A 22,612-nucleotide genomic window follows, 5' to 3' on the forward strand; every position below is an offset into this window, starting at 1 on the left:
TATATATATATATATATATATATACCAAAAATAAGGTTAACTACTATGAAGGGTTAGAATATGACTCCAAAAATGAAAAATAAAAAAGATTTTTTAAAAAAGGGATTGATAAGATGTTGGTTGAAAAAGGGAAAAGGAAAAATTAAAAAACAGTTAAAAGAAATTAACTTTGAAAGACTAAAGAATCATAGGAAAAAAGCCATGAATTCTATGTGCAGTATTCCCCTAGCGCTGGCGTTCTGCCGTTCTCATTGATCAGTAAACTTGGTCTTGGCTGGCTGTTCTTGCTGATCTTCTGGGGGAGGGGCCTGTTGCCATGGTTCCCAAGTGTCTTTGTTGGAGGCGGAATTGCCCCACCCTTGCTGGTCTGGGCTAAGTAATCTGCTCCGGTTTGCTTTTGGGAGCTTTTGTTCCCTGCAAGCTTTCCGTCCAGCTTTGGAGGACGAGAGTGAAAATGGCAGCCTCCCAATGTCTGCCCAGGAGGAGCCGAGAACTCTGGGCCCCGCTCCTCAGTGCACCCCCAGAGAAAAGCATTCAATCACTCCCGTCTCCCCAGTCTCCGGCCGCACTCCGTGCTCACCCGGCCTGTGACCGAGCGTTTCTATCTCTGGCACCCGACCCCGTGTGGAGTCTCCAAACCCAGCAGATCCCTGCAGTATGCTCCCACGCTGCTCCTCCCCAGGGGAGGAAGGGGAGTCTCCCCGGATCTGCCACTTGTTGGGTCCCCGTTGGAAGAGCAGTGGCCCGACTGTGCCGCGGGTCACGGTTTATGGCAACCCCGGGCTGAGAGCCCGTGCCTCGGCTCCATCTCTGCAGTCGGCTTCCCTGCTCCGATACCTGGGAGCTCTGGCACACTCAGGCACCCCCGGTCTTTCTCTGACCCCGAGGGTCCTGAGACCACACTGTCCCGCGAGGATTCCACCCCCCAGCTTAGCCACTGGAGCGATGTCCCTCAGCAAAGCCGACTTCTAAAAGTTCCGATTTTGTGCTCCGCTGCTCTATCACTTGCCAGAAGCGGCTGACAGAGGGCCCTCCCCCACCGTCTATCCTCCCGAATATTGCCTCAGATTCGCTTCTCCACACGTCCTACCTTCCAGAAAGCGGTCGCTTTTCTGTTCAGAGAGTTGTTGCTATTCTGTTCTTTGATCTCCTGTTGAGTTCATAGGTGTTGAGAATGGTTTGATCCCTATCCAGCTGAATTCCTGAGACCAGACAAAATTTAGGTCTCCTACTCCTCCTCCATCTTGCTCCTCCATGGTCCAAATTCCTGAAAGTGTTCAGTATGGTCAGGGACACATCATGTAAGTCAGGAGAGAAAGAGCTTGTGGTGAGCTTGAAAGGGGAGAAGGGACATACCATGGTCCTTAAGTGCTAGATAGGCTTTGGAAGAAAGAGAGGGGCACCTGGGTGGCTCAGTTGGTTGGGCATCCAACTCTTGGGTTTCTGCTCAGGTCCTGATCTTATGGGCTGTGGGATCGAACCCCACCTTGGGCTCCTTGCTTGGTGGGAGTCTGCTTGCAAGTCTCTCCCCCTTCCCCTGCTTGCTTGGATTCTCTCTCTCTCTCTCAAAGTAAATAAATAAATCCTTAAGAAAAAGGATTTGGAAGGAAGAGAAAAAGAGACCAGGTTTGATATAGGTGGGGAGAAAGAGTCTGCGCAAAGACACAGAAATAGTCACAGAGAAAAGTAAAATGAAGAAGTTCCACTGAGCAACATGTGACCTTGTGAAAGCTGCTTGGCTTTCTTGTCTGATTGGCTTTTGTTTGAAGCTTCTGGTCGGGGAACAAGGCTATCCCTAGTAAGGTTTCATGATAGAGGTGAGACCCAATCTTGTCCGTCATTGAGAGATGATGGGATTTGATTTGGTGGAGCAGAGGCATCATGGTGTAAGTGAGCCTCGCTTATCCCAGGGCCAAACAAGAGACTAGAAATTTTGTGTTGGGGAACAGGAACACATAGTCAGATCAGATACCTAAAGAAACTGTGTCCGTTGAAGACTGATTGAATGCAGATTTTTTTTCGATAATATAGAGTCACTAAAGAATTTTAAGTCAGGGAACGATGAAAGCCATGTTTTAGGAAAATTAAGCTGTTGTTATTGTGTAGAATGGATTCGAAGGAAGAGACTCATAGCAGGGAGCTCTATTAAGAGACTATGGAAGTGTCTGTGTGTGATGACAAGGACCAGAAAAGAGTCCTGGGCTTGGTGTGGGACTGTGCCTGACAGATGCTGGGTGCGGTGCTCCCAAGAGCTATTGCAAAAGAAGAATTGACAGAACTTAGTGATGTAAAGCCGACAGAGACAAAAGTCGAGAGAGTTCAATCAAATATGATTCCAAAGTTTCAGCCCTGGGAAGGGGGGAGATGGAAAGACAATCAGCAAAAGAGAAGACCACTCTGGCTTGGTGAGGATATTGAAGGTATTGGGTTCCAAAGCATTGCATTTGTTGGAACCTTGGGACTTCCAAGTAGCGATGTTCTGTAGGACAGGGCTGTGGGAAGGGATGAGTTGGTATGTTCATTTGGGAGTTCACTACAAAAAGGAGATTGTGAGGATCTGGAAGTGGGTAAGATCACTGGAGAATTGCAAGGGGCTGAGCCCAGGAGGCATACCCACAGTTAGAGAGTGGTGTGCACATAGGGACCCAGGGCAGTGAGAGAGAGAAGAGGGAACTGGGAGAGAGTTGCTAGAAGCAAGGAATGAGAAAATGCCAACTTGGAAAAGAGGTTGCAAAGCAGATGTGGTAAGGAAGTGTGAAGTTTCAATGACAGGATAGAGGCAGAAGATAGATTGCAAGGAGTCAGGAAGGAAAATCTGGCAAAGAAATGGAGGATCTGAGCAGAGACAAACCTTGTGCAATTTTGTATCAGTTACAAAATAAATGGAAGAGCCATCGAAAGAGGAAGAAGTTTTCATCGAAGAGCCTGCCCTTATTTGAAGAAGCCACGATAGCAGGAGGGGATGCATATGAGAGCGGTCCGAGGAACTAACGGGGAATTCACCTTTTGGTGTTCAGAACTCTGCCAATTTAATGTGGCTTCAAGTGCTAGACAGAAAATGTGCCTGGTCTTGATAACTATAGAACAAATGTAATTTCCAAACCCATTGTTAGGGGTTTCACTTGGCAACTTTGCCTAACTTTTGTTTTTTAAACAAACAAAAACCCATCCATTTTGTGGACTCTTGTACTCACAACCTTCCTGTGAAAATCATTGCCTGAAGTTTCATCAGGATCCCAGACCACTATTCTAGGAAAATCTTGGACAAAATGGAACTGGTTTTAGAACCAAGAGCTAGATCTTCCTATGAAATTGATAGAGATGAGTCTTATCACAACACATTATTCTGTTTCTTTTGGCAGAAAGACATGCTGAATCGTTGCTTGACATTTGTCATGATACAAACTCTTCTCCAACTGATATGATGACAGTTACTACAAACCAAAATATAATCTTGCGAAGCATCAGCAACAGTGAGGTAAGATGTTCTCTTTAAAGAAACTAACAAAAAATGGATAACCTACTCCATCTACAACTTCATTTGTATTGCTTGAATATTTTATAACAATCACATATTACAATTATATTTTTAATGTACTCACAAAGTAATTGAAAGCACAATTAATAAGACAGTGTTCCACAAGTTTAATCTCAGAGCAGTAATTAACTAATCAACTCAGAGTCGTGAGCATTGTGTGTGTGTGTGTATGTGTGTGTACATCTAATACAACAGAATATTGAACCCGTACGAAATAATAAAATACAGCTTGTGTTTATGTGTGTTAATGTGGAAAAAGAAGACCATTAATCTGATCATTTCAAATCCATCAGAGGGTACCATAAAGAAGGTGCCTCTTCTTGGCCCCAGTCACCACCACCACCACCGCGCCCTCCCCCGCCCCGTCATGATGAATGACTCCAGAAAAAGTCCCTCACAGTTCAGTAATAGTACTGGTAACAGTGTAATCCATAGAAAACTGTGGACTGATACACAGTATATACATCGAACTGGTAACAGTGGTTGCCTACTGGGAGAGAATTGGAACGAACTATGCACTGTGTACTCATTTGTACCTTTTCAATTTTTATAAAAATTAACATAGCCCAGACAGTTAAGAATATTGCTACCCTATATTTTTTGGTAAGAAAAAATATGGCCACAAATTGTTTATTTTTAAAAGTTAATGAAGGGGGCGCCTGGGTGGCTCAGTTGGTTAAGCATCTGCCTTCAGCTCAGGTCATGATCCCAGGGTCCTGGGATGGACCCCCGTGTTGGGTTCCCTGCTCAGCAGGGAGCCTGCTTCTCCTTCTCCCTCTGCTGCTCCCCCTGCTTGTGCTCTCTCGCTCTCTCTGCCAAATAAATAAATAAAATCTTTTTCTAAAATAAGTTAATGAGGTATGGACTATAATATTTATCAACAAAGACTTTTGGAGATTGTGGAGTAAAGACTTTTCAGTCCCTTTCTCCTTCGAAAAATCATCCCAAAACAACAAAGAAAACAAAAACCAAAAATTTAATTTGAAAAAATTTCTTGGGGTGCCTGGGTGGCTCAGTTGGTTAAGTGTCTGCCTATAGTTCAGGTCATGATCCCAGGGTCCTGGGATTGAGCCCCGTGTAGGGCTCCCTGCCCAGTGGGGAGTTTGCTTCTCCCTCCTCCTCTGCCCCCGCCCCGCTTGTTCTCTCTCTCTCTCTCAAATAAATAAATAAAATCTTAAAAAAAAAAACAAACGTTGTTTTGAAATAATTATAGATTCAAAGGAACTTATAAAAATAGTACAAAGACATCCTGTGTAAACTTCATCAGCTTCCCCCAATGGGAACTATTATCATAACTATAGCAGATTGTCAAAACTGGGAAGTTGACATTGACACATTACAATTAACTAAACTATAGACCTTGCTTGGATTTCACTAGAATTCGCATACATTCCTTTTTCTTTCTTTCTCTGTGTGTGTCTGAATGTACAATTCTGTGACTTTTTAAAAAGATTTTATTTATTTATTTATTTATTTATTTATTTATTTATTTATTTATTTATTTATTTATTTTAGAGAAAGAGTCCCCATGCTGAGTGGGGAGCCCCACGGGGGCTGATCCCATAACCCTGAGACCATGACCCGAGGTGAAACCAAGACTCGGTCACCCAACCAATTGAACCACCAAGGCGCCCTTGGTTCTGTGACATTTCATCCCTTGAATCAGCAGAATCAAAATATGAAACTGTCACCACAAGGGAATCCCTCTCCTAGTATGCTCTTTATAGCCACACCCTTTCCCTAACCCCTGGCAACCACTGATCTGTACACCATCTCCATAACTTTGTCATTTTGAGAATGTCATATAAATGGGATTATCATACATAAAAACTTTTGAGATTGGCTTTTTCTACTCAGCATAATGCTCTTGAGATAGATCCAAGTTGTATCAAGTTTCTTTACATTGCTAAGTAGTATTCTATGGCACAGACATTCACAGTTTAGTTAACCATTCACCTGTTGAGAGACATTTGGTTGTTTCCAGTTTGGGGCTATTATATATAAAGCAACTTTGAGCAATTGTGTATAGATTTCTGTACAAACATAAATTTTCATTTCTCTGGGATACATGTCCAGGAATCCATTTACTGGGTCATATGGCAAATGTATGTGTAACTTTTTAAAAAACTGTCAATTTTTCAGAGTGGCTTTATCATTTTATATTCTCACCAGCAATGAATGAGATGTCCAGTTTTTCTGTACCCTGGCCAGCATTTAGCACTATCAGTATTTTTTTTAACTGTCTTAATAGATGTATGGTGGGCTCTCATTGTGGTTTTAATTTGCATTTCCCTAATGACTGATGTTGAACATTTTTTCATGGGTTTATTATTCCCCATCAGCATAAATTATTCAAACTTTTATCCATTTTCTGATTGGATTGTTTGTTTTCTTACTGTAGGGTTTAGAGAATTCCTTATATATTCTGGATATGTGATTTGCAAATATTTTCTACTAGTCAATAGGAAGAACTGGCTTGTTATTTTCACCTTTGTAACACAGCTTTCATCGAACAAAAGTTTCTCATTTTGATGAAAACCAATTTATCTTTTTCTTATGGATCTTAATTCCCATGTTATATCTAAGAACTCTTTTACTTGATCTGGGTCCTGGTTACACAAATGTGTTCAGTTTATAAAAATTTACGAGTCTATGCACTTTTCTGAATGCATGCTACACTTAAATTGAAAGTAATGCCAAGAAGAGGGTATGCTTTCAAATATCTGAGAAAAGAATTGTTTTCAACCTTGGATTCTATATCCAAACTATAAATCAAGTATTAGAGTTGAATAAAGACCTTTTTCAGATATATGAACACTCAAGCACTTTACTTCTCAAATACCTTTTAAGGAAGCTACTATGTGCCCTATTAAAGGAATAGAGGGGCAGCTGGCTGGCTCAGTCAGTAGAGCATGTGACTCTGGAAACTGGGGTTGTAAGCTCAAGCCCCATGTTGGGTATAGAGATTACCTAATACATAAAATCTTTTTTAAAAAATTAAGGGAATAGATAAAAATAAAGAAGGAAAATTGGACCCATGATCAGGCAATCTGGAATCTAACACAAGAGAGAGAATCATTGGTGTAATGGAGAAGGCAAGTTCCAGGGCATCAGCCATGTATCCGGTCTAGGGAACAAAGAGCTGAGATAATTTGGGGTGGGGGAGGGGAGAAGAGCAGGATAATGGAGATTTCCAGGAAGGAAATGGAACTAATATATTATCTGATATATTTAACCAAGTGGAGAAATCACTGGAGGTTGGAAATATTTAAGCATTAAAAAATATATAACAAAATGAGTAAAACAAAACAGAAATAAAAATGGGGTATAAGAATATAAATTGTCTACTATAATAAAAAATAAGTAGGTAATATTTCATTTTCATGACTTCGAAGATAGAACAATAGTATTATCTAGAGATCTGGGAGAAAATACCAAAAGAAACAATTAAAAGCCTGGAAGTGGTTATCTCCGAGAGAAAGTGTGGGGAAGGAAACTGATGACCTTTTTGTTATAAGTTTTTTACCATTATTTGACTTTTTAAAAATATGCAAGTTTGATAAACATTGAAATTAATTAAAAATTAAAATATAGAAATGGTTAGGGCATCTGGCTGGCTCAGTTGGTAGAGCATGCAACTCTTGATCTTAGGGTCATGAGTTCAAGCCCCACATTGGGTGTAGAGATTACTTAAAAATAAAATCTTTAGGGGTGCCTGGCTGCCTCAGGTGGTTAAGCCTCTGCTTTCAGCTCAGGTCATGGTCCTGGAATCGAGCCCCACATCGAGCTCCCTGCTCAGGAGGGAGTCTGCTTCTCCCTCCCCCTCTGCTCCTCCCCCTGCTTGTGCTCTCTCTCTCTCTCTCTCTCGCTCGCTCAGTCTGTCTCTCAAATAAATAAGTAAAATCTTAAAAAAATAAAATCTTTAAAAATATATGTATAGAAATGGTTAAATCAGGATTCCTTTGGGGCATGGGATGGGATGAGGTAGAATGGAAATGTGTATTTTTTAATACTATTATTACTATTTTTTAATATTAAAAAACAGCATAGGGGTGTCTGGCTGGCTCAGTTGGTAGAGCACGCGACTCTTGATCTCGGGGTTGTGAGTTCAAGCCCCACGGTGGGTGTACTTAAAATCTTCAAAAAATAAAAAAAAAAAAACCCAGCTTATTTAATACTATTGGAATATTTTCCTTTGTGCATTTATAACTTTTTAGAACAGGTTAAAAACCAAAAACCAAACCAAAGGTGCTTTGGTACAGTGGTCCTCCACAGGGGGTGATCTTGCATTTGGCAACATTTGGAGACATTTTTTGATGTCACAACAGGTGGAGGTACAACTGGCATCTAGTGGGTAGCGGTAGGGGCTGCTAGAGTGCGTAGGATTGCACCCACGATGGCAAGTTATCCAGCCCCAAATGTCAGTAGTGGTGAGGCCAAGCGACCCTGCCAAGCAGCAGGTTTTATCACAACACTGAAGGTTGTCTTGGTTTTGGTTACTAATATTACATATTAATTGAAATGAAATACCTAGAGACCAATCTTTAAAGCGACGGTCATACATTAGAAATTGATACACAAAAACACTTACTTTTCATTTTTTATGGTATGTTTAAGTAATTTTCTTTTGTAAAAGGACTAAACACCCCTTTACAGCAGTACATTCTTTCCCCATGCAATTTAAAAATGTTTATTGAGCCTTCACTCTATATTTTTCTTATTATGATTGAAATAACTTTGAACTCATTTCTGAGGGAGAAATAGACTCTGACTATTGAACTTGGCTTTTCTCTCTCATGCTTTCTCTCGGGTTTAAATGGTAAAACCCAAGTTCATCCTTCACTTCTGTTCTTTGAATGAAAGCTTGTTTTTCTTTATGGCTGTCTGCAATAGGTTTTTCTAGTTTACAAATAATAGGCAGCTGCCTTGCTTCTGGGATTGCCCTCTGGGAGACTTTACAGCCTCTCCCAATGTCCTTTCATCGAAGGAGAATCTTCCTTCACAATTTAATTACGTATGATTTCTCTGCCTCTTTTCTCTTCTGTAAGTTTGGGATTCTGTTGTTTGCAGATTAGAATGCTACACTCTTTTTCTAGTCTAGTGTTATCTCCTGCATCATTGTCAGTGGTTTATGAAATCCATTTATGTTGGGGCTGTGCTGTTCTAATATTTTCTCTCCTTCACTCATGACTGAGTGTCATTATTTCAATTGTCCTCCTTGTGGCACCCAAGTACATCTTAAAGTCTTTCATATTTAGCATTCTAAAGGCAATTAGAAAATCCGGAGCTGTTTCTGTTTTAGAGTCTTCATTTCCATGATAAACTTCAAAGTGTATATTATTCCCTATATCTTTTTTGTGTATGTGTGATGTTTATGGTTTTTCACTTTATTCTATCGAAGAAATTGTTGTCAGGTACTTACAGTTATCACAAGTCTTTTATTTTTTTCCTGTGCAAAACTTACAAATGGGTTTTAGTATCCTTTCTCTTAATTTTGCTTACTGTTGTTGATTCTTTTCTTTATGGTCCTTTTTTAAAAGATTTTATTTATTTATTTGAGAGAGAAAGAGAATGAGCAGGGAGGAGGGGCAGGGGGTGAGGGACAAGCAGACTCCCCACTGAGCAGGGAGCCTTATAGGGCGGCTCAATCCCAGGATCCTGAGATCATGACCTGAGCCAAAGGCAGACCAACTGAGCCTTCTGGTTCTTTTTGAGATTCTTTATTTCAAATGTTTCATGGTAGCAAGAAAGCAGAGGGTTTAAGAGCTTTGGAATCAGACTTCAGAGTCTGAGTGTGATTCCTGGCTCTACCATAGGGTAGCTACATGACCTCGATTAACCTCTCTGGGCCTGTGTGTAAAAAGAAAACAAAAGTTCTTACCTTTAGAGTTGGTGTGAGAATTAAATTAGTTAGTATGTGTAAGTTGTATAGAGGAGTGTCTAACCCTATATATGTAAATGCTAGTCATCATCATGGATTTTTGTAGGTAGGTGTGCACACTCTGCGTCTTTCAGCTTTTCCAAGAGGACCAACTAATAAATGAACTGAGCAGCTGAGACTGATCACAGCTCATTAATTAACATAGACACCTGATGTGAGAACCAGTTGCATATTAAGACTTCCATATGAAGACTGCTATTTTCCAAAGCTTAGCATAAAAATTTCACTGAATCACTGTAATTATATGAAATCATAGAAATATATTTTGAGGTCTCATAGAGTGTTCCAGACTAAGGATCCAAAAAAACTATATATAAAGGAAAAATTCAGTGGTTAATAAACATGTGAAACTATCTCTAAACTTTTTTACTAATCAAAGTATGTACATTCAAAGAACAATAAGATGACCCATTCCATATATTACATCACTAAAAATGAAAAGTGATGATAATGGTAATGGAGAAGATGTAGCAAAACCCCCTCATGCACTGGTAGAGTGTAAGTAGTAACTTAAACTTTGCTTCCAAAGTAATGTGTGGGGGCACCTAGATGTCTCAGTCGGTTAAGCATCTACCTTCGGCTCAGGTCATGATCCCAGGGTCCTGGGATCGAGTCCCCCATCAGGCTCCCTGCTCAGAGGGAAGCCTGCTTCTCCCTCTCCCACTCCCCCTGCTTGTGTTCCTGCTCCTGCTGTCTCTCTCTCTGTCAAATAAATAAAGAAAATCTTTAAAAAAATTTTTTTAAATAAAGTAATGTGTGTAAAACAACTTAAAAATGTTCATACTCTTTTGATCAATAATTCCATATCTAGAAATTTACTCTGAAGAAATAATACAAAATTGGGGTATTCATTGCAAGGATGTTCATAGCACTATGTGTAATAATGAAGAAGTAAAAACTGCCTAATAAGCATTATGGGCTTATATTGTAAGACTCATGGGGTTAACTAAATGTTGTTATGACCCTCTGATATTTGTTGACGGAAAGAATTTACAATTACATTAAAATAATGTTTACTTACTAAATTGCTATGTAATTTGTACTTGTCTTCAGTGAAAAAGCTGAATAAAACAATGTGTGATGCAACTATATTTTATAAATACTTTGAAAAAAACTAAGGAAATATTATTTCTACGTTAACAGTGTTTGCTTTTTATTTGTACGATGATAGGAGATTTTTTTTTCTACTGCATTTTTAAAGATTTTTTTTTATTTCTATATATTCTAAAAAGAGTTCCCTGCTCCCCCTTTGTAAATGAATAGGAAGGAGAAGAAATTTGCCACATAGTGGTAGAATTTTTGAAATGCAGAGAAGAGCAAGCAGTGAAATTCACTACAGTCTAGTATCAGGATGAACCAGCCCAGGTCTCTTATTTGCCATTGACAACCAGGATGGTCTGAGACAGGGTACCTAACCTTTACCAGGAGATAGAAAATGCTTTAAAAAACAGGTACTGCTGGGGTGCCTGGGTGGCTCAGGCATTAAGTGTCTGCCTTTGGCTCAGGTCATGATCCCAGGGTCCTGGGATCGAGCCCCGCATCGGACTCCCTGCTCAGCGGGAGTCTGCTTCTCCTTCTCCCACTCCCCTTGCTTGTGTTCCCTCTCTTGCTGTGTCTCTGTCAAATAAATAAATAAAACCTTAAAAAAAGAAAAAAAAAGCAGGTACTGCTGCGTAATAGGTATGACTATGAAGTTATTATGATTGAATACCTAAAACATTTTAATGGCAGTGTAAATAAAGGACTTTACTTTTAGTATTTTCTGTGGTAGTTAAAATGAACAAAGTGGGAAAGATTCCCAAGCTCGACTGGGAATGAATGAATGACATATCAGAGGCTTTGTGATAGCCTGCCCACCTGTGTGACAGGCATCTGCGTTTAGGGCAAAGACTTTTTATCCAACAGTTCCCTTAAATAGCTAGCTCACCCAGATAATAGAAACCAGAGAGCTAATTGTAACTTACCGGTTATGGGGAGATATTTTAAATACTACTTGCATCTGTCACTGTTCTAGACATTAAATAGGGCAAAATCACTGGCAGCAACAACTCCTGAGGAAGGACCCTATCGACAACAATGAATTCTAATAAGAAAACACTTCCTATTTAGGGAGTTAGGATTACTTTTCATAAATCAAGCTGGCTTTCAACCATGGTTCTTAGCATAATGATTACTTTCTAGAAAGGAGGTTTTTCCTTCCTTGAGAGGTTGCATGCCATGATTAGATCAGAAAGCTTTCACAGTGAAAACTTTAATCAGCTTTGCTGCCTCCTTTCAGTCTAGAGTTATATCTGTAGCTTCCATATGGGGCCGGGATTTCCATCCTCACCAACTGTAAATGATGCCCCAGGGAGGCATTATGGAAAAAATCATGTTCCTTTGGGGCTGTTCACTGCTGTGGCCAAAGGATTCTTTCCAGTTTCCCACCCAGATGGAATTTGTGGCAGCTTTAGCAGCCTGGATGCTGATGTGATAAAAAGTATAAGATATTGAATTTCTATGTGTCTATGTGATTTCAGCTTTGATCTTCATTTTTGATTGTGCAATTAATCATGTCCATGTCTGTCTGAGCCGGGTCCTCCAGGAGGAGATACTTCTCCCATCATTTTAGTCCTAAATACATTCTCCAATTTAAAAGGAATCCACAGTGTGAAACTTTAGCTTAGAAAAATCAATATTCATTCTGTCAACAAAGTAGTACATTGAATAACTGAGTTGCTATTTCATGATATTGCAGGAGTTTGACCAAGATGAAGACTGCAGTCATTCCATATTGGTTAGTGAAGGAGGAGATCCAAGTGGTGATGGACAAGATTGGCAACCCAGGACAGAAGGTATCTGGCTTATATCCTTGATGTATTCACAAAGGTAACACTGATTATTTGGCTCCCCGTCCCCCACCACCCCAATTTCAATAGTGCTCAGTAGAGAACTTTGAAAACACAGAAAAGCACAAAGGTCAAGAAAACACGCTCACAGTCCTATCCTTTGGTCCTTATCTCAGTCAGACAGTCTTGGCCACTTGCCGGCCAAAATGGCCATCTCTCTTCTGTCTCTCTCTCTCTGACTCACCCCACTCCAGCTCAGCCGGCCATCCTTTCCCCCTTTCCTTTTTGTCTGATAACATCTTTCCCCCCATTTCTCTCCTCTCAGAATCTTCCATCAGCTCCAGGGATCTGTTTTCTTCCAGAACCAAGCATTTCTCCATCAGCTGTTATCCCAGAGCTTCTCTCTTCAGGAAAAGATGGGGGCCTGAACAAGGCACTAACGCCCCAAGTCTCAGTCTTTTGTTCCATGAGGACATAAGTCTGGAATTTTCCAGAACACACCCATTCCAAATATGTTATCCTGTCATTTGCCTGAGTGCCTTTGCATTTAATAGACCACAAGTTATTTGCAGATTCTCACTTTCAGAAAATAGTCTCCACAGCGATTACAATGATCTGCTCACCTACAAGTTTATTAAGTCAAATGTTTATTCACACTGCTACTGTTTCTCTTCGGCAATTTTCTGGCTTCCATTTCTAACTCTCCAGGGAGGCTGTCCTCTAGGATTCTTTTCTCCGCAACCCCGTGAACCTCCCCAAACACTGCAGCGCTGTCCCAACCACTATCTCCATTGGCCTATTATGCGATGCTGCCCTCTCCTGGGGAGCTCCTGCCTGTCTCAAACTCACTTGGAATCGCCTTTCTCCAGGCTGAGGGCGGAGAATAATTTAGTAACATTTGAAATAATGAATACCATGAAACCTCAAAAACCTAATTAAAATGAAAAAATCCTGGCCCTCTTCCAAATACCCCTTGTGGTCTGACTTTGACTTTCGGACACTTCAAAGCAGAGTTCTCAGAGCAATTGTGTCCCAAGTACCCTCCAGGAGGTTAAATAATTTGCTTATTCTACTCAATTTGGAGATGACTTGCCATTTGAGGTGCAATTAATTCTTTTAAAATAATTTATAATTTTTATAATTTTAAAATATACAGAATTTTCATATAGGAGCCATAGCACATAGGTAGGTACCATCCCCACTAAGCTCTTGCTTAAAATTTGAGATTTTATAAGGGGTTCCAAATTTGAAAGAAGCAATTATGTTTCTGATAAATTTTCTTCTCATAGTTATTAGTCTATAGTAGTTACTCTTTTAAGTCACAAGTCTGAAATAAACACGTTTGGGGCACTACTGTGCATTATATTCATCTTAAGTATCAATATATCTCTTTAACCCCCATTTATGTGTTTCTAACATACTTGAAGCTGTTGATGTTTAAGTGCTGGAACTCAATTAAAAATAGATTCTGTTATCTGCAACTAAGAATCCTGATGGATACACTGCATTAAAAAAATTTTAAGCCCAGCCACCTGGGTGGCTCAGATGGTTGAGCGTCTGCCTTCAGCTCAGGTCATGATCCCAGGGTCCGGGGATCGAGCCCCACATCAGGCTCCTGGCTCAGCGGGGAGTCTGCTTCTCCCTCTCCCTCTGCCTCTCCCACTGCTCATGCTCTCTTTCTCTCTGTATCTCTGTGTCTCAAATGAATAAATAAAATCTTTAAAAAATACAAATAAAAAAAGTGCTGGAACACTTTATACTTTATGCATATGCCATATGAGTATCTATCCTGATGTAGATATACACATTTAATCATTTAGTTTATCTCTGCTTGTCACTGTATTCTATTCAAAAGGCAGCATCACTAAAATATATATAAACTCTATAATGTTTAGATCACACCCACAGACTTTAACAGCTAAATATTCCTGCAGCATGCATTGGCTTAACTATAGGCTTTTATAGATGGTAATTTATAAAATACAATTCATGGCCCCCCTAAAAAAATCCCTCATCCTTTTCCTTAGTATAAAAATCTTCTTGCATTCATCAATCAGCTACATTCCTAGAATGATTATCAGATGCAAACCTTGAAGACTACATTGAACATGGAAAATTATTCTCTTCATAAATGGAATAAGAACTTATTTCCTAAAATTACTGGGCTTAAAATTTTTGTTTAAGATTTTATTTATTTATTTGACAGAAAGACACAGCAAGAGAGAGAACACAAGCAGGGAGAGTGGGAGAAGGAGAAGCAGGCTTCCCGTGGACCAGGGAGCCCGATGTGGGGCTCGATCCCGGGACGCTGGGATCATGACCTGAGCCAAAGGCAGAGGCTTAACGACTGAGCCACCCAGGTGCCCCTGGGCTTAAAATTTTTTTAATGCAGTGTATCCATCAGGATTCTTAGTTGCAGATAACAGAATCTACTTTTAATTGAGTTAGAAATGAAGGAAGTTTTAAAACAATATTAGAAAGTTCACAGACCATTGAAAAGCCAAAAGAGAAGAACAGACTCTAGGTTCGATTGTCAGGAAGAATTCTTGTAACCACATCTCAAAACTGGCTACTCACCCCCATATCACGCTGCTCTGCCACAACCAGGAAGTTGCTCCCATATCATTCTTGGAAACTCATCCATCTGCTAACAAGCACATCAGCAAAAACAATGACGGCATCTTATCTTTTTTCATGTAACTCACGTGAATCTATCTCTCAAGTTGGCTTTCTGAGCTCTAGTGGCAAAGGAGACAGGAAAATGTAGTTTTAAAAAAAATCTGTGTTGAGATTCATGATTTAGGAAATTATAAAAATGTGGAAAAGGTGTCAAAATATTTTGAACTTTAATGCCCATCAATTTAAACAGAACAAGCAGAAGATACAGGAAAGAAAGACGCTTCTGGAGACAATAATTTTTCATCACTAAATGAAGTAGACTCGGCCAATTTTTAGTTTTCATTTTAATAATGGCTGAACGTTAGCAATTTAATGATCATTTCCCCACTTTGAATATCATTTTCACTTCTTTTGTGAAATTACATTTCTGGCTATATTTAAATGTTGCCTCTTACTTTCTCTCTGCAGTAACATTTTCTGGTGGGGTTACCTTACCTCTTCTTAAGTGGAAGGATACACTTAGGAGCAAGCGTTTTACTTCATGTGATAATGCATCTTTTCTGGCCCACTGGGTAGGTTCAGAGGCTCCCACGACCATTCACGCTATTCGAGAGACAAAACGGAGAACATTTGTATGCTCCCAGCTGATTTCAGAGTCAGTACGTTCTATAATCTTTTCCCCCCCTATTTGGGATCAACAATTAGGATGGGGCCATTAGCTCTTAACAATTTCCACCACGGTAGGTATTTCTTATTCTTGCTTATTCTATCTTTGTTTCTTGGTTTGAAAAAAGAACTCAACCAATTAACAAACTAGTGAACACACTAAATTTGCTTAAAAATATTCTGGGTTTATGAGTTCTCAATAACTGTAAAAGCGAGTCATTCTTGAGAACATGTTCACCTGAATACACTCTGTGCAGTTTTCGAACTTCCACAGCAAAGCACTAACTGCACTTAGCCTTTGTAGAGAATAGCCTTTTCATGGATGGTTTAGTTATTAGGAATGCATGCTGTATGGTTTTTCTTACTTTAACGTGTCAGCTAGGTTTTGCACTCAGAGATGATGACAAAAATGTTATGAAAGACATCCATCTCCCTTCCAAGTATGAGAGTGGCCCTGAGCATGTCACACAAGTTCATGGTTACCAGTTTCTTTGTCTATAACATGAAGGGCTTGCATCCAATGAGCTCTAAGTTCCTTCTGGCTCTGTAATTCCAAGCCTCTCATTTTGTGCTAATAAATAGTGTGGTGGTAGGATCTTTGAAAAATTTTTAAGAATATATTGACCATCCCAGGGAAAACCTCATTTTTAGAGAAGTGCTCCTTGCTATTTTATTAGAAAACATGTCGTCATGTCGTCATATTTGGAAAACATCAGGAAAACCAAAGGTAGATTATTCAGTAACTTTCCCAAGGTCACCCATGAAGAACAGAGGAGGGATGTAGGTCCAGATCTGTCTGATTCATACCTCTCTTTAATCTTCTCTGCTCTACTTCTTTCCTAGCATTCCATCAGTGGGGCTGATTAAAACTATAGCTCCTCTAGGCATAGGGAGACTCACTAAATGGTCCTGAGAAATACACGGATAGGACTGAATACTGGGACAAGCACTGGGTTGTTCTAGAAGGATACGCCTCTGTGTTCCCACAACACCATTTGTACACTTCTATCACAGTGTTTAACTTGATAATACTCTTTGCTTTCTTATTTGCTGTCTTTACTAAGGTCACAGTTGCACCTTGTTTATTTCTGTATCTTCAGCATAAAAAGTTAGGCTCGGCATTTAGTTAACAAAAGTTTGTTGAATAGAAAAACATGAATACATGAACAAACCTTAAAGTAGCATGGTTCACACTGGTGTTTTAATGTAAATTTAACATGTTATATTGTAAGCAAGCATTGATTCTACAAGTTGGAACTTTCTGTCTTAAGGGTTATACTGGAAATCATCCCATGGAATCAGATAGGATTTGACCAAAATTCATATACAAGTGCGTTCCTAGGGGGCAAGAAAAATTATCTCATTTAAAGTTCACAATGGTTGTGTGAAGTAGGTGTCATTAGTTGCACTTTACAAAAGGAGGCCTTGTTTTCTCCATCCAGGGAGAAAGCATTGCTCATCATAAAACTTCATTTTATACCTGGAAAGTTTTGTTACGTACTTTTTTTGCTCATGCATCTGTCATTTTTATGTCTTCTTTGGAGAAATGTCTGCTCATTCTTCTGCCTATTTTTTATTTATTTTTATATTTTTTAAACATTTTATTTATTTATTTGACAGAGAGACACAGCGAGAGAGGGAACACAAGCAGGGGGAGTGGGAGAGGGAGAAGCAGGCTTCCTGTGGAGCAGGGAGCCCGATGCGGGGTTTGATCCCAGGACCTGAAGCAAAGGCAGACGCTTAACGACTGAGCCACCCAGGCGCCCATTCTGCCCATTTTTTCATTGGATTATTTGCTTTTTGGTGTTGAGTTGTGTAAGTTCTTTATATGTTTCGGATACTAATTCTTTATCAGATATGTCATTTGCAAATTCTTTCATTCACTAGGTTGTCTTTTAGTTTTGTTAATTGTAAGTTACCTTTGCTATGCAGAGCTTTTTGTTTTGGTGTAATCCCAATTGTTTATTTTTGCTTTTGTTTCCTTTTCCTCAGGAGACCTATCTAGAAAAACGTTGTTATGGCAACATGATATTACCACCTGTGCTCTCGTCTAGGTTTTTTATGGTTTTAGGTTTCATATTTAGGTCCTTAATCCATTTTGAGTTTATTTTTATGTATGGTGTAAGAAAGTGGTCCACTTTTCATTCTTTTGCATGTAGCTCTTGAGTTTTCCCAACACCATTTGTTGAAGAGACTGTCTTTTCCCCATTGCACACTCTTGACTCCTTTGTCATAAGTTAATTGACCATATAATCGTAGGTTTATTTCTGGGCTTTCTAGTCTATTCCACATTCTGTAATTATTAAAAACAGATCAGCTAAATAACCAGAAATAAAATACTCAGTTCCCGGTTGCCACTGGAATTAATTACTTTCTTCTTTTCATTACCGTCATGTGTTTCTATAGATGTTGAGATTGTTGTTACTTTTCCAAGAGATGTCAGTTATCCCCAAGAAATGGGCCAAGAAGATTTACAAGAAAACAAGTAAGGAATTTTCTTTGAAAGATTAGACTGAAATTTAAGTATGAAGTGATACTTGTGTGGTAACCTACATTTTTAGTGATTCACCCTCCAAAAAACACTCTAAAGCAGGGGTTGGAATAAATATTACTGTGGCAGGAGCTGGATAATACACATTTTAGGCTTTAGGGGTCATATGGTTTCTGTTGCAATGATTCAGCTCTGCAGTAGTAGCTTCAATGCAGTCATAGACAACATGAAAACAAATAGGTATGCCCATGATCCAATAAAATTGCAAAAAGAGACTGAAGGCTGGCTTTGGCCCCTAGGTCAGAGTTTGCTGACCCTACAGCAGTGCCACTTAATATGTGATTCTGTGGTCCTTCTGTTAGCAGTCCACGATGAAGTCAGGACAGAACGTGAAAATGTAAATACTTAGAAAGTTGTATTAAAATTTGACCAAGTAATTTTAGGTTCACTGATTTGATAATGAAAAACCTGGGATTTGTTTTCATGGTTTTGATTTTTTGTTTTATTCTGATAAAGCATTGCTCATCATTTTATTATAAAAGTGCTACAAAAGTTTCATTCCACAATGAATTGGAAAATTTAAAAACCGGTCCTTTCCCAAAGATAGTTTGAGGAGTCCTGGGCTGGTTAATGCCTTTAGAGAAGGAAAAGAGGGCATCCCCTATGCCTGCACTTTGCCCCTCTGATTTCTCTGCTCAAGGAAATAGGGACTGGGGAAACTACAGTGTGGGGTGCAGAAAGCAGACAATGTGGGGTGTGAGTCAGAAGGTGGAGAGGTCTTGTCCTTTCAAGAATACAGCTCTTCAATATGGTGATTAACATAACAATAAAAAATTAAAAAAAAAAAAAGAATACAGCTCTTCCACTCAGCAACACCACTTGGAAATAGTTCTCCAACTTTCTGGTGATGTCAGGCTGGACTGAGAAGCAGAGATCCAGAAGACACGGGGAATGAGTTTTGAATGAAACTGTGTCCTCCTCCCTTTCAGTCAGATAACGCCAGTGCATCAAGAATGGGCACGAGGACATGCCGTTTCTCTCCCAAATGAAATCGAGATGGTGGACTTCCGGACAAAGACGCTGACCATGGAGCCTTTACTTCTGAAGGAAGAGGAAAGTTCCAAGGAACTCTGTGATGAAAATGTGGGCATTTTCTTACCAAGACGTTGCTTAGAACCAAACATTTCCACATCTGTAGCCAGAGAAGATGTCCCTCACTTTCTGAAGGGACAACAAAGAAAATCTGAAGGTGAGTTCATTTAATTACAGTGATCCCTTTATTCTTCTGCCAACAAATTACCTATCTATCTATTAATCATCTATCTATCTATCTATCTATCTATCTATCTATCTATCTATCATCTTTTTCTTGAAAGTATGAAAAATCTTTACCGTGAACTCATATTTAGTTGATGTTTACCTGTGGGAATCTTGGGGGCTTACACGGAGGATGCCTTCCTCTAGGATTTGAGTTTGCCACTCTGTCTAGCCCAAGACTTATTTACCAGAGAGCACACTGGTGCCAGTATTTTCCCTTAGGGCAATGCTGTCTTTGATATTTGCTTGCCACTGTCCTAAACCAATTGGCCTAAATCTCCGGGGACAAACCTGTAGTCCAACAAGGTGCATTTACTGGCTTACTGCAGTAAGAGAGATCGCATAGCAGAGAAACTGTTAGGGTAGGGTTTTTCATAGTGTGCATTTCCAATAGCTTCCTGAGAAAAGATGCATAAAGTGTATTAATGATAGTTTTTCACTGTCCCTGTTTCTTTTGAACTCTGTTCTTTCCATTTGTCTTGTTCTCTGTATTTTCACATTAGCGGCTTTTCTCACATATCCGTTGTTCCTTGGCTGTCTGTTTGTATTTCTTGGCACTAAAAGTGCTGTGCGCTCCAGGGAGTGTGTTGAATGGGCAGAGAGAGACCTAGATGGTTGAGCGAGGGATTCCCCAAGTGTCAGTGTGCACAGATAGCCTTTGGTCTCGGTCAGTTTTTCCTAGACAGGGATAACCCAAGCCCCTGACTATGGGTTGAAAGGCTGGGAGTCACCTGTCAGTGTGTAGGCTTTCCCTTAATCCTTTCATTTTCACTCCAGCACCCTGTTTCTGCTCTCAGCTATACCTAGCTCCTTAGTATCTTTGTTCCAGACGCTCCAGAAAGTAAACTTCCAGCCTTCTGCCAGGAACAGAGAAGAGCAACTCCTGATGAGTCGGGTAGGACAGGGAATCTGGAAACTACTTCTTCCACAGACTTACAAGCAACCCCTTGTTTCATCCTCACCTTCGGAGGTACCCAGGGTCTTCAATTCCTGCTCCTTTCTGGAGTTCTTAGTCCGTATTGAGTTTTCCCCCTGCAGGCACTGAGCAGAACAGACAACCAGTCAATTAGTATTCATCCATTAAGTTTTCACCATGTAAAATTTTGTTGACGTGGCTCATCTGCTGTCTTGTCCTCTGGGCTTTTGTTGTTGCTGTGCTTGTTTACTCCTTTTTAATTTCCTTTACTACCATTATAGTGAGAAATTTGTGGAATGGAGAAAAGCGGGCACATTTGATCTTTTAACTGGAATTCTATACACATGCAAAAGGCCTTCGACATATATTGCCAAGGTACCGACAAGCGACCAGCAAGATCTCACCTCTACCTTCTCACCAGGAGTGCTTGAGTGTTTTTCTACCTCATGTCGTGCCTTCCCAACACTGGATAATATTTATGCACATATTTAAAATAGGTTTAGAAAGGTTTTTTTCTTTTTTTTAAATCAGGAGGTTATACATATGCACCCAGTTATACATTATATTCTGTTGTATTTCTGGTATTAACCTGTAGCATCTTCTTACAGGGAAACCTCAGCCTCTAGAATATGACCTCTTAGAGGGCAAGGATTTTGTCTTTGTTGTTCACAACTATATTGCCATCTTCTGGGATAGTATCAGTCACTCATCAGGCACCTCAATAAATATTTGTCAAGGGGCGACTGGGTGGCTCAGTTGTTGGGTGTCTGCCTTCGGCTCAGGTCGTGATCCCAGGGTCCTGGGATCGAGCCCTGCATTGGACTCTCCTCTCAGCGGAAAGCCTGCTTCTCCCTCTCCTACTCCCCCTGCTTGTGTTCCCTCTCTCACTGTGTCTTTCTCTGTCAAATAAATAAATAAAATCTTTAAATAAACAAATAAATATTTGTTGAATAAATGCATAAAGAATTGGAGGGTGGTTTTGTAGCTGTGGCTAAGGGGAATGCTTGAACCCCTCCTACTGGTATCCTCTTCTTAGGTACCAGTTTTCACCTGCCAAAGTCTTCTTTACCTGTGTTACATCTTAGAGAGGTCTGTTTCTTTTCTTTTCTTTTTTAAGATTTTATTTATTTATGTGACAGAGAGAGACACAACGAGAGAGGGAACACAAGCAGGGGGAGTGGGAGAGGGAGAAGCAGGCTCCCCACCGAGCAGGGAGCCCGATGCGGGGCTCGATCCCAGGACCCTGGGATCATGACCTGAGCCAAAGGCAGACGCTTAACTGACTGAGCCACCCAGGCACCTCGAGAGGTCTGTTTCTAAGTCAAATTTCAAAACGGCAGCCTGTGGCTAAAATGGACCTGCGATATATTTTGTTCAACTTTCAAAGCACTAAGAAAAGGGGGTAAGAGGGAAATTTCACATAACGTCTCCAGCTCTCTGGCTTCTCTTGACAGCTGGAGAATCTAGCATACTAGATTATCCATCTGGAGTGGACAGCATCACTTGGAACTGTGTAGTGGCTGTCTTGTTAGTTGGGGCACACAATTTCAGCTCACTCCTACCCCAAATGTCCCACTTCATCCATTTATGTGACCTGCTTTGACTTGGGACACATGGGAACTTTTGGCTTCAACTTTAAACTGTGGTGGTGGGCGGGGCTTTAGGGACGATTCTGACTTTTTGGTAAGAGGACAACTAGGTTCACACTACCTAGTAAATCCCATCTATGATCTATCCCGTGTTTAAGTTCAAACAACTGTCTCCTATTATACATGAATATTTATTTCCGCATTTCTGTATGGTCCAGGCTTTATGAACAAAAAGCACTAGGAAATGAGGTTAAGAGATGATTGAATGATAAACATGTCTTGGAAATTAGAATTAGTGTACTGCTCCAGAGAGATTCAGACATTTATTTCCTCGGGACCTGTTTGCTTACATTCTAGGATAATAAAACCCAGAGATACATTTCCCCTTTCTCCTGGAGACATTTGCTTACATTTCATAGTAAAGGTCTCTCTTTTTTGGGAGAGAAAGGTGAGTCAAAGTACCAATCAATCTGAGTCTCATAATTTCAGGAACTGGAGTGTGGGAAGCTGGTGCTGTGATGCTTTGTGCGTAATGAATGCTCTGTTCTCTGATCCAGAAAGCTTGTATTTCCTACCAGAATATAAACATAAACATAAATATAAGTATCATTATGAATATGAATGTAAATGTAAATATACAAACATATATACAAATGTTATGTGTGTATATATATAATATGTATATTAAAATATAATATACATTTACA

The 22,612-nt window shown here is 39.9% G+C and overlaps 1 protein-coding gene across 1 annotated transcript in view; it reads left to right on the top strand.

Annotated features, from left to right (window-relative positions):
• Positions 1 to 22,612, top strand: part of MAP3K19 (mitogen-activated protein kinase kinase kinase 19) — a 71,877-nt gene that overhangs the window by 33,247 nt on the left and 16,018 nt on the right. Inside the window, exons 6-9 of the mRNA XM_025856911.2 lie at positions 3,363 to 3,478; positions 12,217 to 12,313; positions 17,999 to 18,077; positions 19,073 to 19,332. Of these exons, the coding sequence (XP_025712696.2) occupies positions 3,363 to 3,478; positions 12,217 to 12,313; positions 17,999 to 18,077; positions 19,073 to 19,332 (552 nt within the window). The remainder of the gene's footprint in view (positions 1 to 3,362; positions 3,479 to 12,216; positions 12,314 to 17,998; positions 18,078 to 19,072; positions 19,333 to 22,612) is intronic.

Source organism: Callorhinus ursinus, unplaced genomic scaffold, assembly GCF_003265705.2.
Source record: "Callorhinus ursinus isolate GAN/ISIS: 27379988/994484 unplaced genomic scaffold, GSC_fseal_2.0 scaffold2, whole genome shotgun sequence".
NCBI lineage: Eukaryota > Metazoa > Chordata > Mammalia > Carnivora > Otariidae > Callorhinus > Callorhinus ursinus.